Here is a 25,676-nt window from a genome sequence, read left to right on the forward strand (position 1 = left end):
TTGAACTCCTAAATAATGATTGCAAGGATAGAGACTGGCTTGTGAGTAAACAGGGATGAAATTGTACAGTTAGTGATAATTATATTTTTACTGTCCTGAATCAATCATAACCTATAAAATGGAATGCTACTGTAGGCCACATCCATTATCCTGGTGATACTATAACCATTAACTGTGCAAAATGTCATCCCTCACTTAATATGTAAGGTAGGCAGGCATGTTTAATGTGATGGTTAGTTAGCTGGCAATTGTGGTTAGACACTGAGGTAACAGAACTAGTAGCTAATAGTACAGTTACTGGGAAGGGCAGGGTTGATATTTTTTTTCTTTTTTAATAAGAAGGTTGAAGTGGTTGGCATTGCTTTTAGTGGGCTTGGTTAATGATTTACACTCAGTACAGTAGCTGTATTATTTAATGATCCTAAAATGGTACATTGGGCATGCAGGCTTTGAAGTTTCAAGATGATTCATGGTGCTATGGTTATTTTGTGGTTTCCTGAAGCTTTAAAGATAAATACTTGGCACTGCATTTTTGTTTTAATGCCACTGAAGTTGCTGGCTTTCTTAAGGCATTGTTTTCTCATTTGACCTTAAAAGACTGTTCATGAAATTAGGAACACTCTGTGAAGGACCAACAATAGCCACGATTCTTCTTCTTCTTCTTCTTCTTCTTCTTCTTCTTCTTCTTCTTCTTCTTCTTCTTCTTCTTCTCCTCCTCCTCCTCCTCCTCCTCCTCCTCCTCCTCCTCCTTCTCTCTCTCTCTCTCTCTCTCTCTCTCTCTCTCTCTCTCTCTCTCTCTCTCTCTCTCTCCCCCTCCCTCCCTCCCTCCCTCCCTCCCTCCCTCCCTCTCTCTCTCCCTCCCCCCCTCCCTCCCCCTCCCTCCCCCTCTCCCTTACACCAAAATTCTTGGTTAATTTTGTGAAATTTATTTTCACAAATAGAAAATAAGAGATAATCCACACCATTCAAGTGTAATTATCTTCCATATACTGTTGAAAATATTATTGTTTGAAATTTAATCAGTCTCCCAAGTTCTGACCCAAGTGTGTAATTGCTTCCGCGCATGTCCAGACGCGGAAAATGCGCCTGTGCAGAAGTGATTTTTGGCGTCTGGACATGCACAGACGTGATTTCCAGTATCTGCGCGTGCGCAGACACAATTTCCGGCACCGCACGATGAGTCCCTGTGTCGCGCTGCACTGGTTTAGCGCAGTGCGCGGGGGACTCGCCAAGCGGGCAGCTCGGTTCAGGGGTGGCTTGTGGGCCAGTAAAATGGTCTTCATGGGCCGCATCCAGCCCATGGGCCGCACGTTGCCGCCCCCAGGTCTAAACCACCTACAGAGGGAGATGGCAAAGCATGTATTGCAGCTACAGTTTTAAGACTTCTCTTATTTCAGCTTCTCCGCTCTCTCTTAGCCTTCCTTCTGTGCTGGGATGCTCTTAAACCTGCAACTCTCAAGGGCAAATCATGGTCTCTAAAGAACTGACAGATAAACATTGGGGTAGTTTAGTTATTTCAGGGTGCAACACTGAATAAACACCGTTTTTTGTGTGAAGGTGTTTTCCCTTCTCCAATTCATGTTTAACCTTTATTCTCATGTTCTGCATTTTTCTTTCTCATATTCCAATGCTTATGTATCTCTCTCCATTATGACAATTTCATTTGTGGTCTACATTTTACATTTCTTCTCAGTACTGTTCCCCCCCCCCGCCCCCCGTATTGAAAATATTGAGTCTAGGTTTCATTCACACTGGGGTGGCTGAGCTGTGACCCTCCAAATGTTGCTAGACTCCACTCATTTGCCCTCAGACAGTGTAGCCAGTAGTCAGGGATGATGGTGGTGGTATTATTATTATTATTATTATTATTATTATTATTTTTATTATTATTTTTATTTATTTATTTACATGCTGCCCACCTGACTGGGTTGCCCCAGCTACTCTTGGCAGCTTCCAACAAATTAAAACATCAAACACAGTAAAACGTCTAACATTAAAAATTTACCTATACAGGACAGGGCTGCCTTCAGATTTCTTCTAAAAGTCAGATAGCTGTTGATTTTCCTTTGTAGGTAGTTGTAATCAAACAACATCTGGAGGGCCACAGTTTATAGTCACTGCTGCCTTGTGTCTTTAGTTTTTCTGCTGTTCTGAGATTCATTTATTGTAGGAGCCGCCAACCTTTTTGGGCCCATAGGCACATTTACAAGCAGGAGAAAATGCTATGAGCACCACACATTCTACAACTAAGCACATACCATATCCTGTTATGCTGGCCGCAACAGAATGCTCATGCATTCATATTTGGGACCCGCCTTCTAATTCTGGGGTGCCAGACATTGAATTTAGCATTTTAAAAATATAAACCATGTTAAAATATAAGCCAAGATGGCTTCCAGATGAGGTAATTGCCTGGAGAGATGAACCATTAAAAGAGCACAAAGAAATGGGTGATGCCCCATTAAGAAGGCTATTTACAGAGAAACTGTGGGCAGACAGCAAATGGAGAAAACCCCTCCATGGGGTTAGAAATAAGAAGAAAAGGCAAGAGTTTTCAGGTTGTATATATGTATAAATAAACCATATACAGAGGTACCTCGGGTTAAGTACTTAATTCGTTCTGGAGGTCTGTTATTAAGCTGAAACTGTTCTTAACCAGAAGCACCACTTTAGCTAATGGGGCCTCCCGCTGCCGCCACATGATTTCTGTTCTCATCCTGAAGCAGAGTTCTTAATCCGAGGTACTATTTCTGGGTTAGTGGAACCTGTAACCTGAAGCGTCTGTAACCTGAGGTACCTCTGTATCATAAAGACACCACAGACTTCACTGCACCTCCTGGTCCAAAAGGACACACAGACCTTCTCCAGTCTTCAGAGACTGGCTGGAGGTGAGGAGGCAGAAAAGCGTCCTCCTTTTCTTCCAGCAGTGGCAGTTTTAATCTGAAATCTCAGGCTCAGTACTGCGCCCAGAGCTCAGAAACTGCTCACATTAATGAAATTCCCTGTCACAAAACGCACCTGGAACAATGGGAGTTTTGGACGCTGATAACCATATATTGTTTAAACACTGAATTGTATCTGTATTTACCAATGAGACTGGTGAGAAATAAAGCCATTTGAAGGGTGTATAAGAAAGAGAGAACAGGAAACATCAGCCACTGTAGGCAGAGTCCATTTATAATGTAAAGTAAGACAAGGTGGAATTGCTGATGCATTTAATGAGACCATAGTGAAAGGAACATTTGGGCACAGTGAGAGGCTATGTACCTGAGAAGTATTTATGTTTGTACAAATACACTGAATTTATTTCTGGCCAAAATAAGCAGTGAAAGTGTAAGCAGAATTACTGCTTTCTGTCAACATCCTCCAATTGTACAGGCTGGGGCTGTGAAATACTGAGTTAATATCTAACTTGCAGAAGCTGTTTCAGCACACATGAAGATAAATTCACTGTCTTTTCAGTCAAAGTTGCATACTCACTCTAGCTTTCCCACTGTCTAGGAAGCTGTAGTTTACATCTACTTGGGTTTTCAAAGACTTGTTTTGAGGCATTTCACTCCACCATGGTGCTATTTAAAATAAATTCAAAATAGGTAACAGTACTACTACTAGGACCAACATCTCTGAGTATAAATATGTGCAGTGTTTTGTGTTATACAGAATTCCTCTACCCAATAAATCCCCTATCAACTGAATGCTTGCACAACTACAAGTGATCCTAATAAGAGATAGCAAATTATCTATGTTTTACCCAGGCAACATACTCCAAGACCAGCTCCTTCAGGGCCAAATGGTTTAACAAAGGTGTGACCTAGAACGGCTAAGGATACTTCTTACTGATGGGAGTCATGCCTACCCTGGTTAGCTTACCCTTGCATGAAACGGATGATGAATCCATGAAGCAAACTCCTCCTGTCCTTGTGGGATCTCCCTGTGTTGTCCGGGGGGGGGGGAGAGAGAGAGAATCTAAATCATTCAGGAATCCTCCTCAAGTAGAGTAGGGCTCCCCCACTTCAGACCTTTCCTCTCAAATTCATGGAGAGGGACTGGAAAAGGGACAGCGGACGAGGGTGGGGAGCAGTTAGGCAGCTCCTTTACCCTCACAGATTGTTTCACCCTATATGAAAGCCTGAAGTGTGCGAGTGTGTTTGTAACTTTGGGTGCTCCTGAGGAGTATAATGGCACTCACCAATTCAGAATGGGAAATAGAATACCTCTTCTAAAGTGGTTGTGAATTTATTGGAAACACATTATTAATAATTTGGAAGGTCATTTATGAATTTGATTTGAAGATAAAATATAATAGCATTCCTAGTTATCTGTTACCACAACTCTTCACTGTTATTTGTACAACTGCGCACTGGGTGGACAATATTTACTGCCATATGGAAGTGGGAGGGAAGGTGCAGGATATCATGAGGTTACCTAGGCAGATGTAACAGTGAGGAGAAGGAGGAAATAGAGTGCCATTTCAGTGGAAAACAAGCTTTTAAGATTTGAACCTTATCCTGCAATATGCCAATGTTTAGTGCTTCAGTTCCTGTATATTTTTCATGCAAAACATCGTATCTCATTAAAGAGATACAGATCATCTTACAATAGGACAGAAGGCAATGTAATGAACTTTAATGAGAGACGTTAATGTTTTGCTTCTCTTAAATAAGATAATGCATTTGTTTGGGTGGCAAAATATGCAAATTATTTGTAGAGCTTTCTGGAGGAATAAGGATTTTCTCTCTCTCTGAATGTTTCACTAAAAAGCTAATTATCTGGAAGTCTTTCTTTAAAAACAACAGAAGCTATGAAATATCCTCAAACACAGCAGGATGGAAAGTCTGACACTATGTAGATTTAAGTGTTTGTTTCCTTGAAAGTAAGTCATGCTGTGTCCAGTTGGATATGCTTCCAGTTAATTTCACATAGAATTGCATCTTTCATTTTAGCTTTCTGTTGGCTCAATTTTATAAGACACGCACAACAGCTCATTAGATTGGGCAGTAGACTCATAAAGACTGACTGTTGGGAAGAGATGCTCTGCTGCTATTTTCCTTTTTCTCCGACACTCCTGTCGGAGGCATTTAATGAGGCATTGGCTTAAGTAAGAATGAGGAAGGCCTTTTCCTATTCCTCTCAAGCACCTGGTTGTTTAATGTCCAATAGACATCTCTGAACTATAGGAATCAAAGGCTATGGATCCTCAGGACATAGACTTACAGAGTGTAGCCTTAATGGACATTAATGGACATGGACATTAATGAGCATTATGTACCACTGCACCAGGTCTCCTTTGCTATTCTGCATATTAGTTGCAATCACATTAAAACAGCTTCCTACCATATCTCAGCCATAAAATTGATTTTCCTATTTGAAGACACCATAAAAGATGCATTGAGGTTAGCACATTTCCAAACCTGGGTCTGTTAGAGCTCAGCCTAACACTCAGTTTGACAGGCTACCATCAGTTACTGTGGTATATGACCTTCAGGGAACTGCACCACAACACTAGCCAGCAGTAAGGGGTCCTTCCCATAGAAACATGAGACCTTTGAAGGACAGGCCATTGCTCACTGAATGGACACCTGCAGCATTTCTACTTACCAATTCCAGGCCTTGTATTCAAAATGCCTGCCTCCTGCCTGTAGTCCGCTTCCTTCTCTAGCTTGAACCTGCTCTAGCTTGCTGTAGCCCCAAGTTACTCCACTCCCATCCCAACTTCCTGCAGTCTCCCTGCAGCATGGAACTTGTTCCTGGAATGGATTTTTAACCCCTGATTGCTTGCTTACTAATTATCTTTCTCAGATCTCTACATTACCCTGGTACCAAGGGTATCTTTTACTGGAAGCTCTATTGCTTCACTGAGGAGTTACTGTCAACCAATTTCCTTGCATTGCCAATCTGTTCCCTTCTTTACTTTGTGTGACAGTGCTGCACCACAGTTGATAAAGATGGTGCTTTAGGTATGGTGCAGGCCCATTCTACTGCACCAGAGCAACATTGCAGGATGGCACTGTACACTACAGAGTTTGACAATTGGATGTTGCAGCAATACTTAATTTCCATACAAAAGACTTACTGACTGGCACAGAGAACTATGCTGCTCTTGGTTTAGATGTAGATTTACAAAATTGTTTTTTGGTTTTTTTAAAAAAGAAATAAGTGATTTTATGGCCTCATGAGAATATTTCATTGAATTTTTAAAGAAATTATCTGTTTCCTGGTGGATTAATTTTGTCTCTTAACCATTTACATTCTCTAAATTTCAGGTCACTTGTTGCATTTTATTTTATTTTAGAACATTCTATTACTCTTTTTCTCAGAAATCTTCCTTTTGCCCCTACATTCCACAGAGTAAACCACTTGTTTGTTTTGCTTCTTTCTGGATTTGTCCATAAATGAACTTGAAAGCCTCATGCCATCTCCTTTCCATTTGGAGTTTGTACTCTGCATGCAGCTGAACTCAGGTTAAGTACAGAAATTAGGAGAAGGGTTTTCTCTCTCTTAAACTCCTGACACTGATCCCAGCCAGATTGCCCTGAAAGGCTCAACACCTACAATAGTTAAGGCCAAACTAGATGCATGGATGTTAGTGCATATCTTTAATATTTTAATTCACTTATTATCAATTGCTTTTTCAGGTAAATTACTTGTTGAGAAAAGTAGAAAACAAATTAGGCTGCAATTCTAGCCCCTTTACTGGAAAGTTAGCCCCATTGCATTCAATAAGACTTACTTCCAAGTAGATATGGCTAGAATTCCGTATTATGTTTTGTGGGTTGCATCCAACTAAGTTATACTCAGAGTAGATCCATTAATGTGATGTCTATTCACTTCAATGGGTCTACTCTGAGTATGACTAATGTTGACTATAACCCTTTGTGGATATTGGGGGGGGGGCAGATGATCATCTCCCCCCATCCCCACCCTTAAACTTTGACAAGTAGGAGGGACAACCCACCTGCAAAGTCCCTTTCGGCCAAGGCCCACTTTTACCTGCACGACATCTGATGTCATATATGACTTCAAGTGTGGGGCAGGTGGGCATGGCTTGCCAGAAACACCCTCATAGGCCAAATTGGGAGGCCTGATAGACTGGACTAGGCCCTCAGGCTATAGGTTCTCCACCCCTGGTGTGCATTACGTAGAATATGTTGACAGTGCCTATCATTTCAGTATGTATGTTCTTATGTTATATATGTTTAATAGTATGATTAACTTTGCATTTGAGGCAAAAATATTAGTTAATAGTACGGTCGTACCTTGGTTTTTGAACAGCTTAGTTTCCGAATGTTTTGGCTCCCAAGCGCCACAAACCCAGAAGTGACTGTTCTCGTTTGCAAACTATTTTCGGAAGCAGAACATCTGGGGCTTCCATGGCTTCTGATTGACTGCAGGAGCTGCACTTTGGTTTTCAAAAGTTTTGGAAGTTGAACAGACTTCCAGAACGGATTCTGTTTGACTTCCAAGGTACAACTGTACTGGTATTAACTGTGACAAATGTGAAGGGATGGATCAGGCATAGGCCAACTCGGCCCTCCAGATGTTTTGGGACTACAACTCCCATGATCCCTAGCTAACAGGACCAGTGGTCAGGGAAGATGGGAGTTGTAGTCCCAAAACATCTGGAGGGCCGAGTTGGCCTACAGTTGGTAGATGATAGATAGATAGACATATAGATAGATATCAATATATTATCCAACCAGAGGAACTGTTTCATGCACATAATTCAATGATCATTTAGCCTGCCATAATTTCTTTGAGAAATTTGGCTGCTTGAGATTTGGCAGGCACATGTACTTTCAGTGTATCTCATTATTTAACAAAGAAGCAGTTCTCAGTTGAAAGAGCTCAAACTTGTTAGGTGAGTGATGTGTTTTCTGGGAACATGCTGCTCATTAACTGGTTATGATTCTCCAGAAAGCCAAGTGAATACAAATGGTCAGCTGCATTCCAACTTCAAAATCTCCCCATAATATATTCCTTTGAGCTTTCAGATTGTGACACTCCCACACAGCAGTTAAAAGTATTCATGCTATTGCAGTTGTTAAGGGAAATTGCTATAATTTATTTTGCTGCCCCCTTTCTCCTTTCCTTGCACATAGCCCTGGAGGGGACAGATGGGAGAAGCAGGACTCTGTTTAGCTTTATGATAAATTTATGATAAATTTGCTTTCCCAAGCAAAACCAGGCACATCATCCAAATAATGGGTGGGAGATTTGATATTTTAATAAAGATTGCAATGAGATTCTCTTGAAAAAATAGTTTTCTGCAGACAAAATATTATTTAAATCTTACCCTTTCATACTAATGCTTTAGAGGCTTAAATTCACCTAAGTGGATTCTGCTTTCAGTGCTGCAGGCAAGACAGCGAAATTAGTTCTAGAATGTAGAAATGGAAGGAAGTACATCTATGTCTGTGAGTACACTCACCTGCCCATTTCCCCATGAACAAGCTGTTGGAAATCTTCAAACCTGAGCTATATGGAGACATCAAAATGGGTGCAGGTGCCTCTGCCAAAGACCAATTCTGTTTTCTAATGACTTAAAAGAATTACCAGTATCTGAAGAAGTGTGCATGCACATGAAAGCTCATACCAATAACAAACTTAGTTGGTCTCTAAGGTGCTACTGGAAGGATTTTTTTTATTATTTAGTTCTGAAGATATAGTTCATTTATTTGGTACAGCACAGTATGTTCTCAGCAGCTTCTATTTGTAGATGAAGCACTGTCAGATTCAAGTTCATTTTAGATTTAGCAGATTCTGTTCTCCGTAGCCTTTTCTTGAAGGAATCCGTTTCTGTGTTTGTTTAATATGTTGGCATGCCTGATATGATTGCTGATCATCTCAAAGATAAGAACATTCCCTATTTTAAAAAGAGAGAAACTCACTGAAATGCTGTCTTCAGTTTGTTTTCCCCATTATTTTAGGCTGGGTTTGAATTTCACATAAAAGCTTAGTTAAAAAGAAACTATGGTTTTATGTGAACAAGTACTGTAGTGTGCTCATGCACACTGCTCATCAATCTCTACTTTAATCCTCCCCTGCTCCTACTGTTGTCTCAACAGGGAGGACATAAACCTGAGGCTGACTTTATATCATATGTGAACCAGTGCTTGTTTTGCTTCAAGCAAAACCCGAGCAGAAGCGGAGCTTTGTTTCTGGCTTACTTCTTATAGTTTGATTGAAGAAACAAATCACAATTTGTTCCTAGTGTGGCAACATCTGTTCATTCTTGTTAAACCTTTGTTCATTTTACACTATGGGTTAACGTGTTGGATCAACCAGTGCTTACTCAAACCATTGTCACTGGCTTAAACTAGGAATCAAAATTTTAAATTCCTACTTTGAGCAAATGTTACTGATTTTCTACTTTCCTTTAATTAATGCACATGTATTTTAAAGTGAAGTATGGCCTCCTGTTAGTTTGAAAGTAGGATTCCTCCATATCTCAGAGCCTTAACCATAGAGGAATACAGGAATGAGAGCATAAACTGTCAGGAGCCCTATTCGGACATGGAGCATCACATTCATGTGTGTGTATCTATTAGTATGTCCATTTAGTTAGTAGTGAGGACTGGGATTGGCTACCTCTAGTATAAATACAGCAACCAGATACTTGGTCCTTGCCTGGGAAACAATGTGCTTCCATACATGCAGGCCAAAGTAGCTAGGATAGCAGCCGATCTTGTGTGCAGCATTAACTTCAACACCAAATCTCAGTAAAGCAGTAAGAGGGAGAGTACCACATGAGTATGAGGAAATGAATTAAATCCCCCTCCTACCATGTTTCCCCTTCAAAACCACTTCTTAAATCTGTTTTGCTCTTAGTATTATTGCAAACATGGAACCCCACTATCTGGTTTATGAAGTAGTAGTTTAAAAACAGCAGGGCTAAAAGAAGCCCTCACTGGATCCTACCACCTTGGGATATTTTCAGCCAAGTTCCATTATTCCATTTTTGGGTCAAGTGTATAATACGCATCCCTGATAACACGTGCAACAGTACACAGAAATGCAAACATGTTACCAAAACAGGTGAAGTTTTCAAGATGTTGGGGCAGAAGTCACAGTTTGTCACGGGGGTATTGCTTTGTACACCAAGTATGGAGGGAGGGGAGCAATCAAACATGCACCTGGGTTAAAAATAAAGGTTTGCATTTATTGCAAAATAAAGTAATAATACTAATACTAATAATTTATTACTTATATCCCGCCCATCTGGCTGAGTTTTCCCAGCCTGGTGCCCAGCAGTGCTCTAGTGCCTGTGAAGCTACCTGTGGCACCCCTGAGCAAGTGCCCCAAGACTCTGAACTATCTGTCTGTCTGTCTGTCTGTCTGTTAGTATCTAGCCCTCCTAGAAAGGTATGGAGCCAAAGAACTTACCTCAGGACAGGTGGTGGTAGAAGCCAGGGGTGGCAAAAGCAGCTGCTCCCAGGGTTCTAGGAGAAGTGCCCCCCATCAGGAATTGGTGGTACGACAAGTGGGGGGGAAACGCTTGACTACAGTTCCCACTGTCCTGCTCCACTGGCCATACTCACTAGGGCTGATGGGAGTTGAGGTTCAGCAACATCCAGAGGGCCAAGGGTTCCCCACTCCTGTATGCTGTGTGAAGCATGGGACAGTCTTAACTGCACCATGACTGAATTCATAAGTCTCTGAATCATGTGAGGGCCCATGGCCCTCCATGAATAGAGGTTAACAACATCTAAAGAAGACTTAGGTCTATCTGATATGTGTTGTTGTTGTTTTAATGCCACTGCTAAGTTTACAGTTGTGCTCCCTTTACTTATACTGACAGAACATTTGATGAATGTTCTGGGAAAAGAGGCTTCTCTTTTTGGTCTGTGTGTCTTGTTTCAGCTTCCAAAATATCACAGAACCAAAAGTGCTCCCTTGAGAGCCAACACAGCCAGTTCTCATGAAGTAGCAGGCAGCCATTATTTAGCTGTCTCCTGCCAGTGAGGGAGTTCAGTAGCTGCTGTTTTTTATGGTTGGTATACACGCTCGATAAGATAATGGTAATGGGATGGAAGACTTTGCTCAAATATTGTTTTACTACTATCTACAAAAATAAACACTTCATAGGTCTTGTAACATTTCTCTGGCAGGGAACTGCACATAGCCTTGTCTTCTAGTAATTGTATCACTTAATTATGTGATAAGACATTGTGTTCTTCAAAGAAGCACCTGAAAACTCTTATAGTTAAAACTGTACAGCCACTCCATAAAGACAACAGAGGAGAGTGAGATCTGGAGTTCAAGCTGATTAATACAGAAAGCAACAATAGGTTTAGATTACAGGGGTGTCCAAACTTTTTAAAAAGAGGGCCAGATTTGATGACGTGAAGGGCCATGAGGGCTGACCAAAGTTGCTGACCTTTTTTTGGATTGAAGTTGTAGTAAATACAGGGAACAAAGCAGAAAACACTATCCTATCAGCTGATGTGCTCTGAGGACTGCCACTCTTCCAATATAAAGAACGAAATCTCAATAACCCCTAATGGATAGGAACCTATTGAAAATGCACGATTGTTTGCACATCAACAGTGAAAATGAGCATTGTTTCATTTCCATTTGCTTGGAAACACTGGATATGCAGGCTGGTTCCTGTATGAGCTGATTCCCATTTATGATCATCTCTGGGATATGCTACTTGTATAGCTACTTGAATGCTACCTTAAATTTAAACTGGGACAGCTGCCACAGAACCTACATAAGCTGACTAGAAAACGTTATGCCTACACCAAGAAGCCTTGGGGCTGGCTGGTATTGCCTCTAGTGCATGCTGGATCTGGTGCATACCTACTGCAAGTATGAAGAAGAAAAATAATAAATCAAGTTGTACAACTAAAAATTGTCCAAAGCAACTGGAGAATATTTTTATTCAGTTTATTTCCCTGTAGAAAATTATGTTGCTTTTGTTCCTTGACTTTAAATGAACTGATTGAATAACCAACCATTTAATCATTTTAAGTGATTCCATAACTCAAACAGAGCATGCATGCATGTGTGTGTGTGTATCATGTATGCCCTACAGATGGAATATTGCAAGTGCTAGCTGAAGGCACAAGTTTGACCAGTTTAGATAAAACATTAGACATGTCCTTTAAAGTAAAAGGCATAATGCAACGTTGACATTTTTATGGCCATCTCTATAATTATAATTGTAAATATTAACTGCAATTTCCCTTTAAAAGGTTTTTTCTGACTTGTATATAGTAAAGCCCATAACAGCAAATATAAAACAACCTTTTAAAATAATTTACACCAGATGCTAGTTTCTCTGACCACATCTCTCCTAATGCATGCTACCAGCTAATTGGGCTTAAAGGGGTAAATTTACAAATTATGGTTCAGTTTTAGGTGGGATGCAACATCTATGCAGAAAGGACCACTTTGGAGCAATTGGCTAAAGGGGAATATAGTCCTTTACATCCATTTACTATATGAGATAAGGACTATGCCTCAAAAGGCAGTTTACAGTATTTAATGTCTGGTCTATTTTTACAGAAGGAGGAACTGGCTTATTTTTTTGTTTTGTTTCATTTTATTTCTGAAAAATGCATACAGTTGATCCTGTTTGTCAAGGGAAGTTTTGCCATCTTTAATCAAGATCTGGTTGGAAATATTTAACAAATCTCTGCAGATCTATGCAATGCAAAGACCAATCCAGCCCAAGTTGAGCACTTTTTAAGCCCCACTGCTTTTAGTGAGAGATTTTAATATATGCTGGAGATGTCTCCACTATTGAAATTAACAAAGTTTTTTAAAAAATGAAATTAATTGATTTTGGCAAGATTCTAGACATATATTTTGGCATCTTGCTTGTGTTGTGCTTTATGTTTTAGGGCACCAACTTCATACTTCAGCCTATTCACTCAAAGTGGAAAGGTCTTGGTTTTAATGACCCTGAACATTTCAGCCAACTTGGCCACCTCACTGCTCTCTCCTAACTCTACATGGTTCATGAACAGGTTCCAATACCAATCTTTGTGAGACGCCACTTTCTACGTCTTTTGGAGAACTTTCCACTTATTCCTACTCTCTGCTTCCTGCTACTTAACTGATCCACAAGAAGACTTCTCTTATTCCATGACTGTCAAGCTTAATGAAGTTAGTTTAGCAACATAAGAAGAGCCTGCTGGATCAGACAAATGGCCCATCTAGTCCAGCATCCTAGTCTCACAGTGGCCAACCAGATGCCAGAATGTGAGCACAACAGCACTTTCCCCTCTTGTGGTTTCTAGCAGCTGGTATTCTGAAGCATTGCTGCTTCCAAATTTGGAGGTAGTGCCTAAGTATAATGACTAGCAGCCATTTGTCTTACCTACTTTTAAAGCCATTCAAATTGGTGGCCATCACTCCCTCCGGGGGACGGGGTTCCAGAGTTTGACTGTATGCTCCATAAAGAAGTATTTTTATTTTATCTGTTCTAAATTTTCCATTATTCAGCTTCATTGGATGTCCACAAGCAAGCTGCTAATAAGCTCTGGGCATACATACTGCTTCCTCTCCATCTCCATTGACCCCTCCAGTAGGGAAAATTATAACCAGGACCTTCATCAATATTTTGAATGATGGTTTAGCAAGCTGGAAAGGGCTGCCTGACACAGGCCAATGTGGATGAATCAAGTTCATATGCATAAAGTTGATAGCACATAGGTGTATTCTGTTCTTATACTTCTGTTTCTGATTTGCTGCCAACTCTTTGCAACGTATAGCCCATCTGAATTAACACCACATTTGACAGGTGAAAGCACTTGTAGTGTAGGCAGCAGATGAACACAAGCTGGGATTTGCCAAATGGTAACTTACTGTGGTAGGAGTGTAAGCATGTAGGGCAGCCACTTGTCTATAACTGTTGCTCATAGACAAAAGGTTCCCTCCACCCACTCACTCTTCTGCTTCCCTGGATTTCTGGTAAAGAAGTAAACTTTCCCTTCCTCCTTAGGCAGGTGCCACATATGACCCAAAGAGTATTTACTTTTCTTTCATTATGAAACAGCAAGTCATAAAGCTGTACGCTCTTTTTTTCCTATAAAGGGAGAATAAAATACCATGGGGATGAAAAGCTTTCAATATGCAGATAACATCAAGCTATATTTCTCCTTTTCCCTGCTTGTGCTATTCACTAAATAACATACACATAGTAAAACTGTCAACAGCACTTTTATCTCTTAAACAACCAACAGCTGGCTTAAACTTCATGCATGCAAAAACTAAAGTGATGTTGCTCAGATGGAGGAAGGTTTATCCAAGAAACCCTTTTGCCTCCTCATCCTTTACTGCTGTTTTTCAAAAAAAGGTTTTTCTAAGTCTCCATGAGAGGGTTGGGGACTAGCCAGTTTTTCATTCCCCCATGGAAAATCATTTGGGGACTACATTCCAGTAGTGGCAGGTTGAGAGGTAAAAAGTGGGAGCAATGGATGCAACTCCATTGATTTACAAGGAGCAATATGCAATATTCATTGAAAATACGTTTGTACAGAAGGCTTTTACACTCTCCCCTGTCTCCATTATTCATCCAGCCACACAAGAGACATTATCATAGTTAGCTTTCCCCTCATTAACCGCAGGCTGTAACCAAGATTTGTTCTCATCCAAGCTGGTTAAGCTCTCTCTTCACTAACCTAGCTTTTGGTTAGTGAGGAGAGAGCTTAACCAGGAATCCCAGTTCAAATGATATACTAAGGCAAACCTTGACTCATTGTGGCACAGCAGTGGAAAGCACCAAGGAGCAGCAATGTGGCTGCAAGCTCCTCTTGGTGAGCTTGAATGTTCACCCAGTCTCTGTAAGCCATAGTTTGGCTTACGGTGTAGTGCTAACCCGGTCAATGTATTGGAAACTTGGATCCAGAGAAGTGATGCATGTGTATGTACTGAGTAATTTGCAGACAGAGAATACAAAACACAACTCTAATTAAAGGCAGGCAGCTGTAACTGAAACAAGTAAGCTATCAGCTTGAGATCAGTGCATGGGTGGTTGTACATACACAAAAAACTCTTGTTTGTTGTTTTTAAAACAGCGATTTCCACTACCAAAGTGTCAAGCTGTTTTTGAGACTGAACATTGGCTTGTCACTTCGGCAGCGGGAAATACTGCACCAAAAACAATGGATGAAATGCTGGCTGTGCATGTACCTGAGCTATGTGTGTGACTATTACAGTTCTTTGTATCGTGGCCGAAATCAGTAGAGGCAAAGCATATTTTGTGAAAAGAAAGTCTTGCCAAGCAACACACAGGTAGACATTGGCTATAATCCACAATAGCAGCACTTGCATTTTGACAGGGAACATTTATGCGTCATTTATGAAGTTGCTTATGAACCATTTGGACTAAAGTGAATAAGCAATAGGGGGAAAGGCTGTTGTTATATAATCTGGTGTTTTCCCTATATAAATGTAGTCTTGATTATGTTCCTCTTGACTAGACCGAAGCTTGAAATGTAGCCATGGTTCTGGAGTGCCAAAAGTTTGGCATTTCAATGTGAAATAAACACAATTTTAAAGAAAAAGTTGCTTGCTTGACTGAGCTGTCAGTGCCAGTGATCCTTTTTCAGAGACTGCAATGCCGTGCTGAGATGCAAAGTATAGTTTGTTGCAGAGGCTGTATATTCATGGCCTTGAGGCCCTAAGGATACTCTAGGTTCCCTTTCTGAATTTTCAGTTTTCATTTAAAAAATGCAAATCTCTGGCCCTTTACTTCTGGAGCTATAAAAAAGTGTAGAGGTAGAGGTTTATCAATTTGCTCAATGAATAAAGCAAATTTGCTCCTGGCAGACTCACAGATAAGTTATTTTGTTTAAGTTTCTGCAGAGTAACTTATCCTACCCTCTGAGTTCCCACATAAAATTAGGAAGCATTTTTTGCCACGATTTCAAACTCTGTACTAGAATTAATGTGGAAGCAGGAACAACTCTGGATCGTATTATATTTATCTTCATGTTTGCAAAGCTGTATTGAGGCATTTCCAATTGGGATGATTTCAGAAGACGACCTGTTTTAAAATCTAATATAGTTCAGAAAGAGATCACCCAATTAGTAGTTAAAAACATCTAGCTACTATACTGGATTTAAATATTACCTTGTGCTGGGGGGGGGGAGAGGGGGCAAAGGTTGCATGCTCCTGCATTCCCCTAAACTTTATTATGAGTTCTTCTATCCTTATAGCAAATGATAAAGCAGATAGCTTCAATGTAAAACACACTTGTTTGATTCCTGTCTGTAAATCTTTAACTTAATTTGTAGTGTTCTACAGTGGCTTTAATGCATTCAAAGAAAACGTCAGTTTATATTTAAACACTAAAAAGTTTAAAAGACAACACTCCACTCCACTGTGTCAAATGCTTTCTTGATGTCAGCTCCTTCCTTCTTTGTAATGATGCCTTTATGTGGAGAGCTCAGTGCCTCTTCATTACAATCAAAACCAAGAACAGCTAGGCCAGAAATTCCACAGCATCACCAATTTGGGGGTGGCACTAGCCTGACCATAGCCTCAACCATTCTTAAGCTGCTGCAACTTCAAGAAAGGAATGGGGTGCAAGCAGTGGAATAGAAATACAGTAAAGGCACCTGGCTAATATTAATGGGCAGGGAGTTCTAAAGAGTAGGTGCAGTCACACTAAATGATCTATTCCTGCGTTTAGTTACATCTATCTATTTCTATTAACTGGGATAGCCTTAAAGATCTCAGATTCTATCATGTTTGGGGAATAAGATTGATACAGTTTTAAAATAAAATAAAATAATTCAAATTAATTCATCATACCTTAAATCGAAACCGGGAGGAATTCCCTTCCTTTTCCAATAATTTATTGGTCTTTTTTTTTTAGAGAGAGAGAATGGTTGTTCTACAAAAGTAATAATGTTAGCAGTTTCTCATCAGTATTGATTTGCTCTGACTTTTTCCTGAATGAATCTAATTCTGCCTAAATATTTGGCTCTGAATTTTCTTAGTGCAGGGTGTGGAATCTTTTTCAATGTGAGGTCCATATTCCCTGCTGGGCAGTCTTCTCAAGGTGTGGTGGGTGTTGCAAAGTGGGTGTGGCCAGACACACACTACTGCCTATCCTCCATCCTGGCAAGCAGGAGGCATTATCACAGGACGCATTCCAGTGGGTCCAATCACTAGAGGGCACAGAGCAAGTGGTGGCTTAGGGGGCATGGGGTGAGCAGAGTCCTAAGGGAGGGTGCATGGAGGTTGTATTTGGTCCCCAGGCTTGTGGTTTCCCACCCTTGTTTTAGTGCAACATTTTTACTTTTGTAATTATTTATTTGATTTGAACCTGAAAAAAGTATTTCCTATTTTAAGAATTCTAAGACCATCAGAGTATACAACAGAAGTTTCCATTTGCTGTTTCAAGGTTTTTGATAAACAATCTAAAAATGAAACAGAGGACTCATGCATTCTCTTTGTCAGTACACCACATTACTCACACCAGCAGAACTAACACACCTGGGGGGGTTTTCTGCTTCCCAGTATATTGGGGAACCTCCAACTACATTAGTTTTGCTCTGACAACAGGTTTCTTTCTTTGCTGATGAAGTGGAATGCACTCCGTATCATATGGCCCTTCAGCCAGCCTTCTGCTAGTAAGATTGCTACATTAATTTCATTTTTTTCTATTTTGGTAATTTATGGTTAAAATTATTTTATTATTTAATTTCTAAAATCACTACAAAATAACTTCACTGATCATATTATTTTATTTCAAAATTTAAGGAGAGGCAAAGTTCTCCTAGGCATTCAATTAAGTTGTTGCCTTCTGCTTTTTCTTTTAAACATATTGGTTTAATATTATTACTGCTACTTCTGTTGTCACATTCTTTGACGTGATCTTCCATAGGTTAAACTTTACTTTCAGTGCTTAATTGGGATGCCAGTAAATACTTTAACAAATATATGTATTTCTTCAAGGTTTTTTCTGTTTTTACTGATAATTTTTTGTTTTCTTTTTGTAAACTGCTTTGAAGTGTAACTGCAACATAAATCTTGTGAAATAAATAAATAAAATAAATGTATCTCAAACAATGAAAGAGCAAAAAGAATATATCAAAATTGATATATAAGTTAAAACAATAGATTGCATAGTTTCAAGCTCCAAGCAACCAACTGTGCAATACTTCCCCCAGTTCCAACAGAAGAACACACAGTTCCCAGGTGCAAGAGAACACAGAGTTCCCGCTTCTAATCAGAACACACAGTTCCTAAATCAAAGCAATTTGTTGCAGAATTTTGGGCTTAGGCAATCAATTGCAAATTTCCCAATAAACAGTAAGGTAAGGAAAAAAGCTCTCCTTAATTGTACAAATCCACATTAAACAGGTGTAGCAAATACTTGGTTGACTTGGTTATCTTCTAATTCAGACACAGCCTAAGTTCATGTCTAATTATCAAATCATTTAACAAACAGAATAGCTAAGTTATTCTAGACAAGAGTATACCTCCCGACACAAGATCTTAGTCATTAATTGCTGCTTTTGATGCAAATATTATTCCTCTATTATCCAAATCCTAAAAACCTTGGTAGGATTATTCTTTTAAGCAAAAGACACCACTTCTCAAAACAATTCAACCTGTGATCAGGGACCAAGAAGTAAAATAATCTGTCTTCTCAATACATATCCCATGCTAGTTATTGTTTACTGAGATAACATAGTTCCTAAAATAGACTAATTACACAGCTTCACCAGACAAAAGTAACTCAAGCAGCACACATAATTCCTTTTAAGAATTCATAGACAGAGTTCTCCACATCCTCTCCTGTGAGCAATCTCCAGAGTATATTCTGGCGATTGTCAAGCTGTGGTTTCGGCCACTAAAATTCAAGATGCCAGAAATGACTTGGCAGGCAGTAGGCATTCCACCAACAGTCTCAGTTACTCTTTTAGCACCCAAAGGTGATAGGACAGACCAAGGTTGCAGTCAGGGGGGCAGATGTTCAGAGTTGGATCTATATTTTTGTGTGGAGGGAGGGGTGGCTGGAGGATTAGCCAGTTTCTCACCCATTATCTAAATTAAATTCATTCTGATTGGAAGAGTAATCTCATAAAATAAAAAGTCTGAGGTGCCTTTGTTTGTTTGTATTTATCCTGGGTGGCATGAACAAGAATTCCAGGTGAAGCAATCAATGTACTCACCCTGGCTATGGGCCAGGGGGCAAAACAGACTGGAAATACACGTTTTAGTATGCTGGTTTCAAAGATGTGGTTTAAAAATGTAGCCAGAAGGTTCTACATTGCAAAAGGAGTGTAAATTCATTGCAGAATATTGAGGTCTGAAATGTGAAAGGACTTAGAATTAAAATAGTCAAGGATTCCATATAATATTTTCTTTATCATCTGTTGATGGACTATCTATGCTCCAAGTGTCAACACCCTTGCTTAAGTTGAGGGAAGATTGGGAGTACCATGTAGCATAATCAGGCCACGATACATGCATGGAGCCTTGGTATGGAAGGTTAGCAGTGTGTGATTTATAAGTGCATGAAGATTCCAAATGCGTAGCTTAAGAAGGAAAGCCAAAGATTCTACACCACAGAAGTAGCGATTTTTATATTATTAATTTTCAAGACCACAGAAAATCAACAACTTGTCAAATTACTATTATGCATTTTAAACAACTGCATTAATATTCCAATAGCAAACACAAGGGGGAAGGAAAAAATATTATTATTTAAAAAGTTAGCTATGATTCAGTCTTTCTGATCTGAACTAGTCCAGGGAGCTCTAATATTCTCCCCCCCCCCAAAAAAAAAATTCCAATATGTCTACTTGCATTTAAAGAAAGGTTTTATTGTCATGTTTGTGTTCCACCCTTCATTTGAGCTTGTAAGGGCAGCATGCCTGAGGCGATCTTGTTTTTCTATCACAACAATTCTGTGAAACGGATTAAGGTAAGCGATAGTAGTAGTATTTTCTAGGGAACTCTGTGCCAAGCAGGGTTAGGTTTCTTACACCCAGCCCCCAGCCCCCCCCCCACTGTATTACACCAGCTACTGTTTTCACATTGCCACATACTGGTCTTCATTTTCTTCTTTAGGGTTTGTGGATTTATCACTCCATGATCAGGTCCATCTCCTGGAATGTGCCTGGCTTGAGATACTGATGATTGGCTTAGTGTGGCGGTCCATGGAGCATCCAGGAAAGCTATTGTTTGCCCCTAACCTGCTGTTGGACAGGTCAGTCCACATGTTCTTTGTTTATTTCTGTTATTTGCTGTTGTAACTGTCATGCTATGCAATATTATTAGTATCAGCCTGACCTGCTACCATGCCATTTATACCAAATGCCAGTCGCAGAGAAGAACAAGCCTAAAACTGGAACACTAACAGTATTGTATCTATACATTTACACAATGAAGCCTGGAGTCAGGATGCAGATCAATACCAGCAACAAATGCCACCTAACCGATTTCATGCTATGTGTGTATTTGCTCAACCATATTTCAAGAGTATTACAACGAGAGAGATGAGCTTAGTAGTTTCTCCAGAATGATATTTATTTGTCTATTGCATTTATATCCCATCCTTTCCCCAGTATAGAACTCAGGGCAGCATGCATGCTGTTTCCCTGTCTCTTCTAAACAAAGTTAGCCACTTAAATATAGGACTTGCTTCTAGTTAAGTGATCATCTGGCAGGTTCTGAGATTTTCCTGCGATTTTGGCAAATACTTTCAAACAAATAACTGTGTGAAAAGTGCTGAGAGAGAAGTGACCGTTTGGGGATCAATATTTATTTTATCTATGAATTTGAAAAAAAGCAGCAACAGTAGAAATGAACCCAATAGTCAAAGTAGCCTGTTTTTCTTTTTAAAATAGGCCAAGGATTGCTATTCCATTATTGGAGGCTGAGGGTGGTTCTTTGCAGCACACAAATATTTCCTTTAGAATTGAGCCAGGGACCTGGTTTCTGGTGGCTGCCATTATCGCAGCAGCCAGAGAAACAGGATGGGAAAATATTGTTGTCAATCAAGTGCTGTTGTTGGTGTTTATGTTGGTGTTTGAAATATTCCCCTGACCTTTTATTAAATCACAGCTAAAACTGTTTTAGCTTTACCATTTGATATTTCATAGCTATTCCTCAATTGACCTTGGAATTTGAAATGGTAAGCTGGAATGGAGACAGCTTGGACAGCAGACATCCTACATATTCATTCTTGAGTAATGCAAGGGGTAGCAAAATCAAACCACTGCTTTCTTTATTGGTGTTCCTTTATTAGTAAGATTTAAATGAAAAAATAATAATCCCTCATTCTTGCAGAGAAAACGTTTCATTAGTTTTTGCAGTGCCACCGCATACAGTAAGAACGCATACTCCAGTGGAAAGTTAGGTAGAACTGGACCTTTTTTAAAAAACGATAACTATTTCAGTTTTTCCTGTCTCTTTTTGGGATTAGGTACCATTTCTATTATCAAGCAATGTTCAAAAGAATGAGGAATTCAATACTAGCAGTTCACAGACAGTGCAGTTTCAAAACATCCCTTAAAGGGGATTCTATTCACAGTACAGTGGTACCTCGCAAGACGAACGCCTCGCAAGACGGAAAACCCGCTAGACGAAAGGGTTTTCCGTTTTGGAGGCGCTTCGCAAGACGAATTTCCCTATGGGCTTGCTTCGCAAGACGACAGCCCATAAGGAAATATCCGGGACAGCGGGGAAGCGCAGCGCGTCTTCCCCACTGTCCTCGGACCTCCTCCAAAGCCGGGCAGTGGGGCGGGAACGCCTCCTCCCGCCGCTGCCGGGCTTCGGAACGATGCTCCGAAGCCGGGCGGCGGGGCGGGAACACCTTCTGAAGGCGGGCGGGGGGCGAAAGTCTTTGCTCCCCCCTGCCTGCCTGTCCCGGAGGGCTTTTGAAGGCAGGCGGGGGGAGCAAAGACTTTCGCCCCCCGCCCGCCTTCAGAAGAGGTCCAGGACCTCTTCTGAAGGCTGGCGGGGGGCAAAAGTCTTTGTCCCCCCTGCCTGCCATCCCAGGGGCTTTTAAATCGCCCTGGACAGCGGAGAAGTCCTCCGCTGTCCCGGGGCGATTTTAAAATGCCGCCCGCCAGCATTTTAAGATCGCCCGGACAGGGGAGAAGTCCTCCGCTGTCCCGGGGTTTTTTAAAATGCTGGGGGTGGGAAGAAAAGCCCTTGTCCCCCCCCCCGCCTTCAGAAGAGGTCCGGGGACAGACTGTCCCTGGACCTGGTCTGAAGGCGGTTTCCCTAGGAACGCATTAATTGATTTTCAATGCATTCCTATGGGAAACCGTGCATCGCAAGATGAAAAACTCGCAAGACGAAGAGACTTGCGGAACGAATTAATTTCGTCTTGCGAGGCACCACTGTACATTGCAAAAATCCAAATGAAATGTTACCATTGAATGGATAACTGTGGCCAGGAGGAGCTGAAGTGGTGCAGGAGCCTAAGCTGATGAATGGAACTTTACAGAGTAAATATAAAATAACAACAAAAATAGCAAATAAAATAAGAACAGCAGCAGAGAAAACAAGACAAAAGATAAAAGGTTAAGGAACAGGGTGGCTAGATGCAAAAGAGGGCAGGGTTTCTTGCATAGTAGAGGGAATTTCAACAGGTGTAGTTTGTCATGCAAAACAACAGGCATTTTTCACCTGCCTACCCTGTTGAACCTTTTTCAGCTGCTTTCAAAACTTATAAAAAAATTCCTTCCAGTAGCACCTTAAAGACCAACTAAGTTAGTTCTTGGTATGAGCTTTCGTGTGCATGCACACTTCTTCAGATACTTCTTTTTTTATTTTGACTATGGCAGACCAACACGGCTACCTATCTACTACTTCAAAACTTATGATAAAGGTCCTTGCAAATGATTTTTCAATGGCTATAGTCATGAAGTGCAGAAGCATTTTCACCAGGCTAGTTCAGATAAAATTTTAGATGCTGAGAATTCAGTGTTTTCAACACATCAAATAATTGCCAACTGAAGCCAGGAAGAAATTCCCTTGTTTCATAAAAAGGCAGTAAATGAGCAGAAAGCTTCCCCCTCCCCCTTTCCTTTTAAGTCACTGCATAAAGACATTTTCAGATGCCGGATATGAGACTTAACAGACTGTTAGCCACTATTTTTATTATAATTTCTGGGTTGGAACTACTAGCACAAATTCCACCGAACAGCAGAATAATGTGTGGTCTTTAAGAGCACAATCCTGTTTATGTTTATTCTGAAGTTCATTTTATTAAGTTCAATGGGATTTATGAAGTCACTTCTGTTGCACAATTTTACTGCTTAAATTGTCAAAGGAACTTTTCTGGGAGATATTTATTAAATAGATACCTTTACTGATTTTCAATCCTGCAGTACACAATAAATATCAATAGTTATCAGGATAAACAACTCAGTAACTAAGGGCACCAGGGACTGGTACTAAAGTTCAGGGAAATCCTGGGTAAACAGAACATAAGATGACCCTGCTGGGTCTTGCCATTGGCTCATCTAGTCCAGCATCCTGACCTCATAGTGGCCAACCAGATGCCTGTGGGTAGCCTGCAGCACTTGAGTGTAACAGTAGCTGAGGGCAGCTGTGCTCTGCCCACTTGCAATTCCCAGCAGCTGGTATTCAGAAGCATACCCACTCTGACAGTGAAGGTGGAACATGTCCATCATGGCTTGTATTGTTGATAGCCTTTATCCTCCATGATAAATCCAACATTCAGCTTCATTGGATGCCTACGTGTTGTGGTGTTACGAGAGAAGGTGCAAATGTTTGCTCCACCCTTTTCTCCATATCTACCATGCATAGTTTTATAAATTTCTGTTACTTCACCTCTTATTCTTCTTTTCTCTAAACTAAAAAAATCCCAAATGCCTTCCTCAAAGGAAAGGTGCTCCATCCCCTTGATTATGTTAGTTGCCCTTTTCTGAAGCTTTGCCAACTCTGCTATATCCTTTTTGAGGTGAGGCGACCAGAACCGTACACAGTATTCCAAATGCATAAAATCACCATGTCCAGCAAGTCATTAAAATATAGAAATGAGTATTTCCGTTTCCAAGAATGAATAATGCTTTTAAGGCTGCAATCCAACACACATTTAGCCCCATTAAACTTAAGGGACATCTGAATAGACATGTCTGAATAGGCATGTACATGATTGTGTTGTGAAATAATTAGCTTCACTTCTACATACCTGTTTCTTTCCATTCCATCAAATAGTTTTCTGTTGAATGCTCTTCGTGGATATTGTTGTACTTCACTCTCTAAATAGCTTAAACTACTGAGACCTAATTCATACTGCTAAATTCCACTATTCAAAAGTATATGCAGGTATATGAGGACATAGACAAATTGCAACATGGAACAGGCTACACATACAGTAACCTAGCAGTCATTTTTGTGATTGCAGCTGCAGGGGAAAGTGGAAGCAGTTATAGACTTGGCTGCTAGATCATCATATTTGTGCCAGCCTTTCTTTAGAGTGGATATGCACCCTATATTACAGAGGCCAGTCATTTGATGGAAGGGCTGTCAGAGGATAGTAATCTATTGGAAGGCATCAGCTATTGTGGTGGAGCAGCTGCAAATGTTCCTGAATGACATATATCTGCTTTAATTGGGGACTGAATCAGCCTTGGTGGCCCTGAACAATGGCCTTTATCAAGAGGTGGATGGGGGAATGTGCCCTCTTACTTGTAGTTTTCAGTGGCTTTTGATACCATTGACCACAGTATTCAGAGAGCAGAATTGAGAGAGTGTACCTCACCCTTTGGCACTTGTAATAGTTCCCACAGGACACTATTTTGTCTCCAGTACTATCTGGGAGCAGTCATTAGGAGTTTTGGGGCATGGTGTTATCAGTATGCTGGAGACACACAGCTCTATTTCTCCATAACACCTGAATCAGGAGAGGTTGAGTATTCTGGATGAAGGCCAGTGGACTTAAGCTATTATCTTGGGAAGACAGAAGCTTTGAGGGTATGTGGCTCCATATCTGGAAGATAGACCAATTGCTTGTTCTGGATGGGGCTGCACTCCATAAGAAGGAGCAGGTACGTAACTTGGAGTATTCCTTGATATATAATTGTCATTAGAGGCCAAAATGATCTCTGTGGCTAGAAGTGTCTTTTGCCATTTTCAGCTCAGATGCCATCTACTGTGTATTTGGATTGGAATAGCTTGGCCACTGTACTGGTGACCTTGAGAGTGTATTATTACATTGTGTTCTGTGTATATTTACTAATGAGGCTTTATGTATGGGATGGAATTGTGGTATATGTGTGAGAGTCATATTGTGTTACCTGTCCATGTGTGAGTTTGTGCGAATGTGTATGAAAAAGCGGATGGTGGTAAAGTGAGGTGTATTAGCAAGGCCAGAACAGTATAAGATATGACATTGAGGTCCACCAGATCTGGGCTGAGATATGAGCTCCAGTCTCAAACTGTTCAACTCAAAGAAAACCTAGTAGCCTTTAGGAACTATTGTTTTCCCAAAGGCTGCTGGCAATTAGCGTAGACCTTGGTAAAGCCATTAAGACATTATGTTCTGGAATGCTTCTATTCAGCCTTCCTGCTGGGAGTAAAGCAAGACGCTTACAATAAGCTACCTGAAACTCCAGCTCTGACCGTGGTTGAAGAGTCTAGTAGTTCCAAAACCAAACCCTCTTGGGAAAGGTACCTTCAATGGGCAATGGTGTCTTCTGCATCCCCTTCTCACCACCACCATTTT

General features: G+C 40.6%; 1 protein-coding gene and 1 long non-coding RNA gene across 12 annotated transcripts in view; one reads left to right on the forward strand and one right to left on the reverse strand.

The window, feature by feature from the left end:
• The window catches only part of ESR1 (estrogen receptor 1), a 210,635-nt gene that overhangs the window by 164,486 nt on the left and 20,473 nt on the right, over positions 1-25,676 (forward strand). For all 9 annotated transcript variants that reach the window (XM_081187202.1, XM_081187199.1, XM_081187200.1 and 6 more), the window contains one exon: positions 20,042-20,180. In XM_081187202.1, the coding sequence (XP_081043328.1) occupies positions 20,042-20,180 (139 nt within the window). The remainder of the gene's footprint in view (positions 1-20,041; positions 20,181-25,676) is intronic.
• Positions 1-25,676, reverse strand: part of LOC308583367 — a 106,475-nt gene that overhangs the window by 40,853 nt on the left and 39,946 nt on the right. Inside the window, exons 1-2 of one of the 3 annotated variants that reach the window (XR_014006181.1) lie at positions 3,871-3,946; positions 3,481-3,569 (exon numbers count right to left, since the gene is read on the reverse strand). The exons of 1 other annotated variant lie outside the window; for it this stretch is intronic. This is a non-coding gene — a long non-coding RNA (uncharacterized lncRNA). Of the gene's footprint in view, positions 1-3,480; positions 3,570-3,870; positions 3,947-25,676 lie in introns of those variants that run through there. One more of the 3 variants, XR_014006180.1, reaches the window with a different exon arrangement.

This window comes from Podarcis bocagei (genome assembly GCF_964188305.1).
Source record: "Podarcis bocagei genome assembly, chromosome: 3".
Taxonomy (NCBI): Eukaryota; Metazoa; Chordata; class Lepidosauria; order Squamata; family Lacertidae; genus Podarcis; species Podarcis bocagei.